Genomic DNA, 13,464 nt, shown 5'->3' on the forward strand with positions numbered 1-13,464 from the left:
TCATTACTGTCATTACAAAATAAACCATTATACTGTACCTGTTAATGAAATGCAAAACTGCTACAGGAAACTCCACAAACACACACACACACACACACACACATTTCAAACAAACAAACGACTCAGAGTTATTAAAGTTATTAAATTAAGATGCCAGAATGCCAGCCTGTCTGAATAGTGGCATCGAATCTCATGCACGACTACAAAGCCTGTGACTTCAAGTTAAGAGTGATGAGTGTGAAATCATAAGGCCAATGCCATTCTGATTTCACCCCAGCAGTAAACAGAGTTGACAATTTAAATTACCTCCAATATCTGTCACCTAGTTGCAAATTACAATATGCCATAAATGTGCATTTCCAGAAATAGCCCATGAAATCAATAACACTTATAGCATGATGCGCGCACACACTATACAGCTCCATTGCCACCCTTGCATTCTATGCATACAATGCACAATCTTCTTAACAAATGTTTTTGTTTTACAACAGCTAAATCAGATAAGACAAAACAATCTGACACAAAGGGTACCAGAGCTGTGTGTGTATATACAGTATATACAGGCTTTCACAGGCTATTTCAGGAAATCAGATAATGAATGACACAAGACAATGGCATGTTTTTGATAGATTTTTTTCTTCACTTTTATATTTTTAAAAACAAACAAAAAATATAACAGATTAAATAAAATTTACAGTAGACGTATGCAATCATTGTGCACTTTTAACTACTTCTTCTGATACGTTCTGCACAGCTGTCAACGAAAAAAACGCAAACACAAAGGGGGGTGGGGGGGTCGGACAGAGGGGACAGGATAGGTGGGTGGACAGGCGGGCGGGTGCAGGGGGGCACTGGGAGGCTAAGGAATGGGAAAAAAGATAGGAGAAAAGAAGGGTTGAAAGAGGGGATAAAGGGGGTCAGGGATAAAGGAAGGCCTAAACTTATCCACTGGGAGAAGAGAAGAAAAGAAAATATCACTGAATATATAGATTTCATTTATTCCTTACATCACTTATATAAATATATCGAACCAAAGAAAGACCAATACTCTTCTGAGAAAAAGAACAGCGCAATACAGAAATCCACAACAGCAGTAAGGCAAACAGAAAGCGAAAGAGGAGAGAAAGAGAGAGAGAGCAAGAGAACGTGAGCGGAACGGAGGGAGAAGTGGGCGGAGCAGCATGAGACATGGCCAAGAAAAGTGTGGAAGCGAAAGGCAGAGCACGAAGAGAAAGAGAGCGGGAGCATGTGACGTGTGCGTATGAAAGTTTATAAATATGAGAGATTTTAACCACTTAAACCCTACATACTTTGCTAACCGGGGGTCCCACAAGGCTCTATCCTTGGCCCCCCTCATTTTCTCCCAGTGCACCAATCTTCTCCGATAGTTTGCCTATAATGACATGCCCAGAATAGGGATGCTAGGGTTCATGTGGTTAATAGAGGCTGCTGGGATGATGTGAGAGTGGAGGAGGCAAGGAAGGAGAGAAGAAGGAAAGGGGTGAGGGGGAATAGGAGGAATGAAGAGGATGCAGAGGGGGAGGTTTGACTGAGGTCGACTGTCCAGTGTGTTGGTTGTGTATGTGCTACGTCAGTGGTTCTCAAAACTTTTTTTTATGTCAAGGACCCCCCAGTTAATATGTATTTGGCCACAGACCCCCATCTGAAAATACTTTGTGCCAGGGACCCCCATACAAAATTTGTGTTGTTAAAATGTTTCAAAAATATTCAAAATCTTTTACATCTTAAGATCCTTTTGAAAATAGCCGATGTACAAGCTTGTAGATCGGCTATTTTCAAATAGCCAATGTATATAGGTTTAGAGTGGTTAAACTGATTTTGAGTGCTATATTACCTCATTTTGCTGGGGACCCCCTGGAACCCCCTCAAGGAGACCTGGGGGTCTCCGGACCCCACTTTGAGAACCACTGTGCTACGTGACCCTGTTGCCTGCGCCAGTGAGTGAGCATGTGTGTGCGAGTGTGTGTGACCTGTGTGTTTGAACGTTTTCTACATGGCGGGTCTTTGGCCCTCATTTATCAAACTTGTGCACACCCCCAAAAACGTAATTCTCTGCATTTATCAATGAGTCATCAATTTTCACGCAAGCCCAGCTAACGCTCGAAACTCACGTCGAGTCTCAGCTTGTGTAGGCAAATCGTATCGTATGCTTGCAACATACTGTCTGGCAATCTTGATACTGTAGGTATCTAAACATATGTAGCAGCCACTTATTTTACCTCTACTAAACTTTACCTCCAACATTACCCTATGCATCCCTAACATAAATAAGTAGTTGCGATTAACAGGTGACAATCCAACATATTAGTTCCGATCCTTAAATCAGTCACCCATTTAAACAAGAGGTTTAATGGTCATTCAGTTCTCGACAATGGCAACCTACAGTATATATTAGGCATGTAACGATTTATCATGAGACGATTAAAATCGATTTAAATCAGTGAAATAAAATATGTATCGCGATGCAACCAGCAGAGGGTACAATCGAGACTCCCTTCCTTGTTCACCAGCTACTATTTTGACCCTTCTGGGGCTCCGTAATTTCTGCCTGCGACTCACTGAACACCCAGCCGAACGTCCTCTCAGACTATGAAATCTAAACAACTATGCACTAGCGCTGCATAAAGAGGGAAATGTGCATCGCATGTAGGCCTACATTTTTTTTATTAGATTGATGAATGGTCCAAACTATACCGTTTACCTCCCCCGTCTGACGACGTTGTCAACTGTCTGATTTAAACTCTATAGGGCACTGAGGTGCTCCAAATGACTGATTAGATAAGAATTAATTGATTCATATCAATGAAATTCGCTATATCAGCGGTCTGATACAATTGTTAAATTATTAAATTAGATTATTATTCATTTAACTCTGCAGCCACACTGAGGCGCTCCAGATAAGCAGTTTTCATTAGAAGCCTAGAATGTAGCATGGAAAATAATTTTGTTGAAGGATCGTATCGTGAGTTGAGTGAATCGTTACATGCCTGGTATACGTGCGTGTAGACGCGAGAGGATATGCATACAGATACAGTATGTCTCCAGGGCACACTGCAGGGCTGGAGTCATACATCCTCAGCAGCAATGGGGGAAATTTATATTCAAAGCATATTTTGTTATGATTCAAGTTCAGGTTGAAAAAGACAACTCCCTCACGGAATATCTGGTCATTTCTTCTGGCTACCATCGCAGCAGGAGTGCAGGTTGTGCCAAAATAGGAAAAGTGTCAAATTATTCTGGGTCTGTGGGGTTCTGCACCATATTGCAATATTATTATTGCGATAATGGGGTGCCAGTGGAGGTTCCAATACAGCCAGTGGATCACAGACCCAAATGGGCAGTGTACGGCGGAGATGGGACCACATCGCTTCTAAAATGATTACACACAGAGATGATTGCTGGGGCAATTTTACATGTCGGAGAAGATGGCTGTACTCCACTTTTTCATGTTGTAACTCAAAGCTTCTGAAAGAAAAATATTTAAGGGCGTGATCATTAAATGACGATTGTTTTCAGCCGCCACGTAATCAACAGCCAACCATTCTTACGCTGTGATTGGCAGGATATGACCATTTGGTAAATCACGCATGAGCCCCGTCGTGAGACGACTCCTGCGGTCAGACCTGCCCTGGTTTCTACGTTACGATTGATAAATGAGGGCCTTTATGTTGCGAGTGTGTATGGGGCATCACATGTGCGTTTAGGTTTCTTTGTGTGATAATGGCAGCACACATTCCACGGCAACAGTTGAAAACACATGCTCACGTGTCTTGTGTGCTCTTCAGTTATATAAATACAAAAACCAAAATAAAATAGAACAAACAAAAAGAAAAAATTGTCATTTTTGCAAACAAACAGCCACCTCGTGATTCACACCTTCTTCCCTTTTTTTCTTTTTGTACATTTGACACATCATCGTCCAGGATTCCTTTTGACACAGAGAGCAGTCCCTCGTCAGCCCTCCTTCCTGTTCTCCACCACACAAAGAGTGTCTCTCTTCCCCCCCGGCCCCCAAACTCCGTTTCTCTCTCTCCCCTCCTCTCACTGGGAGCTGGCCCTCTCCAGCACGCGCAGGTCATAGTTCTTTTTGGCGGACCTCAGTTTGAACAGGCTGGGCCCACTGTTGTTGAGTTTGAAGGAAGCACTCTGTGCAGCCATGGTGCTGGGGAACACCGCCACCACCGTGTACAGGTGAGCCGGGTCGTGGCCGCCGGCGTCGCCCTTCGCCCCTCCCATCCCTGCACCTCCTCGCCCCCCCTGGGGGTCCTTCAGCCACTGGATCTTGGCACCGCATAGCGACAGCTGGTTGAAGAGCTTCTCAGCCTCGGGGCGCGAGATCCCTTCCGGTAGGTCCGTCACCTCCAGCACTCGACTTACCACTGAGAGAGAGAGGGGGGGGGGAGAGAGAGAGAGAGAGAGAGTTGGATCAATTGAAAAACATCTTTTTTATAAATATAAAAAAGTAATGATAATATGATAATATAATATAATATAATATTTTTTGAAATGTTCAGTAATGTTGAAAAACAAACCGAGCCGTTTGTTCTTTTTTTCTCCTTTTTCTCTTTTAAAGTCATTTCGCAATAGGGGGCCAAGCCAGAGGTTATGGCTATTTTACAATTTACAATTGCTCTTATCCAGAGCGACAATAAGCAAGGTGTAAACACATACTGTACATCAAATGGTACAGTGTAGTACCTCAGTAAACTAGGATGACAGGTAAACCAAGTAGCATCAGTCTAAATAACATGCTATCTAAAAAACTAAAACACTTGGGGGTTAGGGAGTGGAAATCAAACAGGCTGATTAAGTGGTGTTAGGTCACCAGATCTACATGTTTCTTACCAACATCAGTTATACCCAGGTCTGTCGACAGAGACCTGGGATTGGGTTTCTTCCCTCGAGCCCCATGTTTCATTACTCCTTGGCCCTGGAACACAACACAACACAACAACACAGCAAGACGTTATCTAGCTGCTAATAAAGAGTGTAATAATACCATGAGACAGCAGATGGGGGTATACACACGCGATAAGAGACCTCTGGGTGGCGACTGGATATATCAGTGTGGATTTAGGATAGGGTGGGCACTAGGGACATCTGGCACCATATTTTTGGGAAGAGTGCGCACCAGGAAAGGTGGGCACCGGAATAACTGGGCACTAAGAAGAGTGGGCACTAGGGAAATGTGGCCACGTGGACAATACATTGTTAATAAAGAATTCAATCTCACAGGCAGTGCACCTAGTGCCCACTCTTCCTAGTGCCCAGTTGTCCCTGTGCTCACTCCCCCTGATGTTCCTGAACAGGTTGAGATGCATTGTGAGCTTGTAGATCTGGGAGGACCCCAGTCAATGAAGTATAGGGTTTAAACATTGAATTATTTTGAGAAATTTGCCCAAAATTGGTTTGCCAGGGTTAATGTGGTAAACCCCAGCATCAGTATTCTGGGGGAAACTTAGAAAATAGCTGATGTACAATCTTACAACGCATCTCAACGCCACGCGCTGTAAGCTTGTAGATCAGCTATTTTCAGTGAAGATATTTAATGCAGAGCGAAAAAGAAAAAATACACTCTAGTATAGAGCCCTGAGGGACTCCGGTCAACCATATAGGGTTTAAGTGGTTATATGTCCACCAGTACCTGATGTGAGCTGTAGGAGGACTGGCTGTGCATGAGGGGAGGAGGACACAAGCTGTACTGGATAGGCTGGCCCAATAGAGAGTAGCGCCCGTCACCTAAACGCACGTAAATTAAAAACAACATGGGAGCTTGTCAGTGTATGCTCGTCAGTACAATTGTCTCAGCAGAACATATCTGAGACTGGAACCCATTAAGAAAGAATAACAACACACCAGCAATGAGAACACACAGCAAATAAGACAAAGCTGGCAGTCTGAAGGATGATGCATTACTATAGTCACTTGTGATACTGTTAAATGAAATACAAACTTAGAGTATACTAGGTTAGTTCCATTGATCCAAGCCGGAACACAATCGATTAATTGATCAAACGATCGATCGATGCACTGAAAATGCACGTGGCCCACCCCTCTGAACATTTAACTATTTGTGGTGAGATGGGGTGGGCCACGAATGCTTTTGAAATTTTCAAGTGGGTCCTGATCCAGAAAAGGTTGAGAACCATTGCTTTAGTTGTGGCACCACACTCAGTGCCTGTAAATAGGGCTTGGCGCTTTGTCATTTTCAAAATGAATAAGACTTTTGTGACCACTTTCACCCTGTCGTCATAGGTCAATCTTTTCAACAAAAAAATCCAAAACTTTTCAAAAGCAGATCTACAAGCTCACAACAAGTCACGATGCATTGTGAGCTTGCAGATAGTCTATTTTAGAAAATCTTTGAATGGGGTTAATGGAGAGGCCTACTTTAATTTAAAATGTACAGTCATATACAGGATAAAAGATACAGTTATAGAACCCTAACCCTAAATGTACAGACAACCCAAGACGAGTGCAATGTGGTCAATAAAGGAGAATTGTCTTCCTTTTTTTCTTACAATCATATTTTCGTAGTATTTGGTTAACATTTTACACACCGGCTTTATTGTAGAGATTTTGGGCACAAGGACACCTCAAAGCAGCTTTTCATAGTATTCAGCCATTGAAGCTTGTTTACACATTTTTGAACTTTATACAATAGCTTATGTAAAGGTGAGCCACATACCACTATAAACACAACTACTGAAGTACAGTAGGTCATTCCTGGAAGATGAAGCAATGATAAAGAGAACAGGATGCATTACCATACTGTATATTACATTACCATACTGTATTTTATACAGAGCTGGCCTTCCTCACAAGCTTGTTCAGATTGTCCCTCCAATACAATAGCAATGTAAACATTTAGTTAATAACTTTCACATTGGTTTTCACTTCTAAATAAGTGGTTTAAATAATTGGGTTAAATGGACTCTCTGAGGCTAGTGTTCTATGACCCCAACATACGCCGCAAGATCTCTACAATGAAGCTGGTGAGTAAACCGTTATCATCACTGGTAGGCATGCTGACAAATACTATACAAATAACACCCAGCTTGTAAAAAAAAAAGGAGAGAGAGAGAGAGAGAGGACAGAGCGCCACGTTCAGGTGTTTAGATTGAAATCTCGTGTTGTGTTTATAACGAACTAAAGACGGTTTCGTCCCCACTCAAACGCGCACTTGCCCGGTCGGGCAACCCCAAAGCAAACCCCACCTGCCCGCAAGTTTTATTTACCTGCCACGGGCAGTCGGGCAGGCGTTCGTGTCAACCCCTGCTATAGTATGTGTGTGTGGTTGTAGTCATGACATGGACTCAGTGGGAGTGTTCTAGGTGAGAGGTTACGCCACGGTCGAGCCGATGTGGCTGTGAGGAGTTCGAGTGGGAAAGGTGCCAGTCATGTGGGAGTCATGCGGAGGTGAGATGGACAAAACCCTTTGGTTTGTGGCCAACACCAACATGGGTGACAAGTAAAAAGAGTCAACAAAGAGAGTAAAGAGCGTGAAAGAGCAAGGGTTAAAAGACTTCTGACCATAGTCGATACTGCTGCACGCCCCCATCTCAGAAAACGGCTGCACTGAGAGGGCTTTCAGACTGAATAATGGAGTGAAACGAAATGAAAATTCAGGCTGAGTGTCAGGCTAGGTGTACATAGATGTATGTAGTATTTTATTCATGTCTGTAGTCTAGTACGTGTCAGTGTTTCATGCATGCCTATGGGCCACCCAATTTGACCATCAATATGAAAACGGAGGGAAACCAACATAAAGTTTAGGATGTGTTGGGCGTGCAGATATGCCCATATACAGTATGGACTGGACATGACAGACGTCAGCGCAAATCGGCATATGCCCATCCGGCATCCTATATTAAAATTGGCTAATAGGAGGACCGGCTGGTGAGTGACGTCAGGCCAGAGCTGCTCAGCACGGGGGAGGCACAGAGAGAGAGAGAGAAAGAGGTAAATGTGTGCAGTATACTGTAGGTGTGCATCTGACCTTGCGCTGGTCCTCCGGGACGGGGAAACTGGGAGAGGAGAGGCAGGGGTCCCAGGCCAGGACAGACACTGCTGACATTCCCAGAGGGAGACGGAGTGGGTGACTGGTTAGGGGAGGCCAGAGGACTGCTCAGCTGAGTACTGGCCTGGATGCCCCAGGACAGGAGAGGAGAGGGATGGAAGAGGGTGAGAAAATACATAGAAGAGAACAGAGACCAAGGAAAAACAATGAATGGATGGATGGATACATCCATCTATAATAGGCATCCATCCGTAATAGGCAAACATTCGCCGTAAATAGCAGATCTACAAGCTCACAATGTGTCACGTTGCAACACAAGCTTGTTGATAGGCTATTTTGGTCGAAGAGATTTGGTGTAGAGGGGGGAAGAGGAGGGGGCCCAAGTACAGATCTCTGGGGGACACTAAGTATATGGTTTAAGTGGTTAACACTGGCAGACATACACGATGCATACTAAACATGACCTGCAGACTAAACATGTATGCAGAGAGGTTACAAGTATGGCATTCGCGAGATGTCATGGTTTTATATACCAATTATTTAAATATAAACTGTGAGACTGCGCCAGCGCACACTGGTTGCATGTGAGCGATTCGAAACCTGTTTTCAGAACGCTTGTTTTGGTTCACTCGCATGTGCGAACCAGCTGGCGGGAGTTTTGGAGATGGATATTTTCAACATCTCCCACTCCAAGGTGACATGCCTGAATGACTGGACACCTTAAAGCAAAAACAAAATGAATGGCCTGACAAAATGTTTAGGTATTATAATTCTAAAAATAGAATTATAATACCTCGAGCCACAAGGCGAGCTAGTGCCACGCACTGCCAAGCAATGGATGGCATTGTGCGTCGACGAGTGCTCCATCCACAGCAATTGGGGGCAGGGCTTTGAGATCAATCGGTTTACATACAACAGAAATCAAGGAGTACATATTTAAAGGAGAGGTAAAAAACTGCAGCTGAAAGTTTGTTTGAATGTGGGAGTGCCGTGACTTATTTTTCATAGCATCTCATGAGCAGTCGGGTTATTTTACAACCCGTGTGTAAATGCCTGTAAATACCTGTCAGTGTGACGTGGTCTGAAGATGGGACTATAACTGGATTGCTGCTATCAATAGGTGATCTCTTGTGACTTTATGTGTGTGCGTGTACCTGTGGTGTGTTGTCAGTTTTGTAGAGCTCTCCTGGCTTGCTGGGCCTCTGCTCTATGCTGTAGTACTTGCAGGGGTTCCACTGCACCAAAGGAGGGTTCTGGGAAGGTTGTGGCCCATTCGGGACGCTGAGCTGCATGACCATCACCCCAGGACCAGGGGGCGGCACTCCTGAGAGACACACATACAATACAGAACACAAAATGTCAATGTGCACTCTGTTTTGTCCACCTGAGTACACAGAGACAAACCAAGGTGAGGTTGAAATGTTAGCATCATCCGTGATTTATTTGGCTGTCCAAAGGTCAATCTCACGTAAAAGCCCGGTGACAAGTTTGTTTTCCAGATGTTCTTTAAACATTAATCCTTTACTAAGGATGCGTGGAACGGGTGAACCCTGTGAACCTCTGTCTAACCTTTTCCCCAGAAACCAATTTTTGTAAAGGCCACAGTGGGTAGCCCACATCGTTGCAAGGCTTATCTCCTAAACCACCCCTGGGCACAACCACACATACCTGAATATTGCTGCTGCATCTGCTGAGGGTTGCAGGGGGATGGGGACTGGGTGATCTGGTACTGCTCAGAGCTGGGGGGCTGCAGGTAACCCACTGATGGACTGGCAGACAAACACACACATGGATGGGGAAAGACACGCATGCAGAGATGCACAAAAACAGATGTGAAACGCAGAGAGCGTGAACAGGACAGACAAACAGATACACAGAGGAATGACACACACACACACACACACACACACACACACACACACACACAGGGTTTAGTGTTTGTCAGGCATCTGTAGGCATATCACATTCATACACGGCTATACGCACCACTGAGCTTCAATTATGATGCTTACGTTTTGCTTTAGCAGGCATGTTAGCAAGATGACTGTGGATGCGCTTGGAGAAGACCAAATGCAGGAAGATTTAAAAAATAAAATAAAATAGGTAACAATGTCTAGTACAGATTTACAAAGACACATCAATAAGAATAATCTCACACTCCTATCTTTGGATAAAAGGTTTACGCAAAGCACATAGCTTTTCATTGTGGAAGTCCTGATCTGATCTACAAGATCGGTATATATTGTATGCATATATTTTGAGCTGTCATTGATCTCAACTTGCGGCAAGCGAGTCGGAAACGTGTTTAGCTTTATCATTTAAAATACAAATGTGGGATCAGGACTCCCTGCTTTTCATAACATTGTGGTACTGTGGATTATAAGACAGAGTGGATTTCATTCCAAACGGAGCCTTGAGGCAAATTTACCCTTTGTTGCAAAACCGTGTCGCATGACAAAAAATACTATTATAAATGTATTGTTATTATTTTCATTGGCATTTATGTAAATTTATGTAGTGACAGGGTCAATATTTGATTGATCAACTGAAAATACGTCATTTTTGTTGAGCGTCGCGGTCGTACGACCAAGTATAAATGAGCCTTCTTTTAGCCAATATATTATATCGTTGCTGTCGGGCAGAAACCTCATATCTCCATATTTCTTTCTTTTCTTTTCATGGTTTTGTTTGTAAATTAATGCCCTACTTTGTCATACAAGAAAGTAGTGAAAATAAAGGGAAAGAAAAGTAGTGAAAATAGCACATCTACAGGCTTGAGCTTATGGATCTTGGATGGATTTTCACCATTTTAAATTCTTTGGTCACAATGATAAAAACCAATGGTTTTGGACATGGTTTCCAGGTTTCCCCCGGACAGCGACGATATGGACACCAATGTGATACCTTGTGCTGTTCTGTTGTGTGGGGGTGATGACACTGTAGTACACAGGCATGGGCCCCTGGACAGACTGGCTGACTGGCACCATCACCTGCTGCTGGTACTGCTGCTGCACCACCTGCTGGGGCTCGTTACCCACTGGCACCTGGACACAACACCCCACATATACAGCTGCTTTACAACCATCAAACAGACCGAGGAAAAGACACTTCTGGTGTGTAGGGCTGTCACGATAACAAATATAAGTTGACGATTAATTGTCACTCAAATAACAGCGATTAACGATTTAATTGTGTGTTTGGCCATTGAACATTGGAACACATGAATAATAATAATTTCTGTTTGCCTTTTATGCTTCGTAATCAAAAAATGCACTGGGCACGTGACAAATAACTTGCATATATAAACAGAAATTATTTACATTTAATAATTTTACACATGTAAAAATAGCGGAAATAGCTGATCTACAAGCTTATTGCCATTTCTGCTTTTTCATATTTGACATTTTTTCAACATGGAAACGATTAAGACGATTATGCAAAAATAATTGCGATTATCTCAAAATAATTGCGATTAGACAATTATGTAGTAAAATTGTGACAGGCCTACTGGTGTGTATTTTTCAATGTGTTACAGTAAACAGTCCTCACAGATCAAATAAATCATTAGATCGAACTGGGATATCCTCAGAAGTCTTTAAATAAGGTTTTTCAACATCCCCCCAACTTTTGTTTGAAAAGAGCTCCCTCTTTAAAAGGACACTTACTCAGAATGATCTACCAGTTAAGAGGAAGAGCCATCGGTTGAAGAGGAACCTATAAATGACTGAAAACCACCTGTAACCATTGCTCTAATGTAATACAACACAAATAATTTAAAGATCTCAGACCATGGAGACTCAATAATGCAAACAGTTCATCAATTGTGTTGTGTATCGCCTCAACTGCTCGTGTGGGTGCTTTCAAACAGGGCACATAAAGAGACGGTTGCTTCAGAGAGACATTTGGATTTTTTCTTTTGATGCTATGGCGTACCCTGGTCTCAATGAGGATATTGTTTTAAACCTTTCCTGTAATTAGGTGATTAGAGACACAGATTCTGTACAACACACTGTGACCTTGATTGTTGTTTGTATGTCTTACACTGTATTTGTAGGCTGTATATGTTCACATTGTATAGGTTCACAAAAGACATGGCCATTTATTGTATTGCAGTGTAGTGAATTGTATTGCATTTAGCCTTGAATTGTGATGTACAGAAGTGATTGGTCCCTTAGGTCACAGGGAGTATAAGAGGGCTTCAACTTGTTGTGACAGTCCTCTATAGCCACGCCCTGAGGAAGAGACGGTGTTGTCGAAACCAGTCGGTGTCTTTGGTGTTTTTATTGTTTTAAAATGTGTTTAGCCCTGCTGTCTAACTACAGGCTTTTAAATTAAGTCCTTGCTCGTCAGAGTGTGCTTGAGGTTTTGCCCTTAATGGGACCCCTTTCATCTATGATTATGTTTTGACTTGTTTGACTATGTTTAAGACATTAAAAAAAACAGTAGCAGTCCCTACAGTCCAGGCTGCTCCTTACACCCAACTAGATATTAAATTATGAGCCATCTTGTGTGAAAACTTGGTATTTTAGTTGATATGTTGTTTAGGACCAAAGTGGTGAACAGACAGACCGGTCATCCTTAGAGCCTTATTGGTATCAATATCTTCAAGATTTTTTTTTAAAATGTCCTCGTTTTGCTGGGGACCCTCCTGTAACCCCCTCAAGGACCCCTGGGGGTCCCCAGACCCCACTTAGAAAACCAGTACTGTACCTGATATGAGGGCATCTGTGGGTATTGGACCATCATGTTTTGCATCTGCCCTCCCATGCCTGCTCTCTGGGAGTTAAGCAGACCAGGGTTCTGTGGCTGCTGCACCCCAATCATGCCCTGATAGCTAGGCTGCTGGCTGGGCATGATGGCCTGCAGACCTGGGGGGGAATCAGACAGAGAGTTAAGTCACTTTCAGACATGCACTGTATTATGGACGTTTTCCAGACTTTAAACCGACTTTGACAATCTTGACAGTTTATGAAAATGTTTGCCTATGATGACATGCCCAAAATAGAGACACCAGGTTGAAAGTGGATAAAGGATAGCATGGCTGTTCAGTCCCCAAAAGGCATTGTTTTCATATACTGTAACAGTGTAGACAAGTCTAGACGGTCCCAACATGCTTAATCATCAGGCCTAATCTGTAGCATGTCCAGCCAATGTGGATGACACATTGTAAATGTTCCCATACAAAAAGGGTCTTGTGTAGTCCGCACCCTGCCAAAATAAACTTTCACAACAGCTAGTTTATGTTTGAGAACACAGCCTGGTTGGAAAGTCTTGTTTACCGTCAGTGTTAACAAAGACTTAGCAGGCCTTGCTTGCGAGCCAGCGTCCATTCACCTAGTCAACACTGTCTGCCTGCCAGTGTAATGAAAAGAGGGTGAAGGGTAATGTTGCCTGGCTTTTCCGAGTAGAAAGAAATCTATTTT

General features: G+C 43.1%; 1 protein-coding gene across 13 annotated transcripts in view; it reads right to left on the reverse strand.

Annotated features, from left to right (window-relative positions):
* Nucleotides 1-624: 624 nt before the first annotated feature.
* The window catches only part of r3hdm2 (R3H domain containing 2), a 93,444-nt gene continuing 80,604 nt past the window's right edge, over nucleotides 625-13,464 (reverse strand). For all 13 annotated transcript variants that reach the window (XM_084063310.1, XM_084063308.1, XM_084063305.1 and 10 more), the window contains 8 exons: nucleotides 12,752-12,909; nucleotides 10,946-11,085; nucleotides 9,710-9,810; nucleotides 9,196-9,365; nucleotides 8,021-8,165; nucleotides 5,666-5,760; nucleotides 4,867-4,951; nucleotides 625-4,400 (listed from right to left, as the gene is read on the reverse strand). In XM_084063310.1, the coding sequence (XP_083919436.1) occupies nucleotides 4,063-4,400; nucleotides 4,867-4,951; nucleotides 5,666-5,760; nucleotides 8,021-8,165; nucleotides 9,196-9,365; nucleotides 9,710-9,810; nucleotides 10,946-11,085; nucleotides 12,752-12,909 (1,232 nt within the window). In that variant the 3' untranslated portion in view covers nucleotides 625-4,062. The remainder of the gene's footprint in view (nucleotides 4,401-4,866; nucleotides 4,952-5,665; nucleotides 5,761-8,020; nucleotides 8,166-9,195; nucleotides 9,366-9,709; nucleotides 9,811-10,945; nucleotides 11,086-12,751; nucleotides 12,910-13,464) is intronic.

Source organism: Gymnoscopelus microlampas (assembly GCF_963454915.1).
Source record: "Gymnoscopelus microlampas genome assembly, chromosome: 7".
Lineage (NCBI taxonomy): Eukaryota > Metazoa > Chordata > Actinopteri > Myctophiformes > Myctophidae > Gymnoscopelus > Gymnoscopelus microlampas.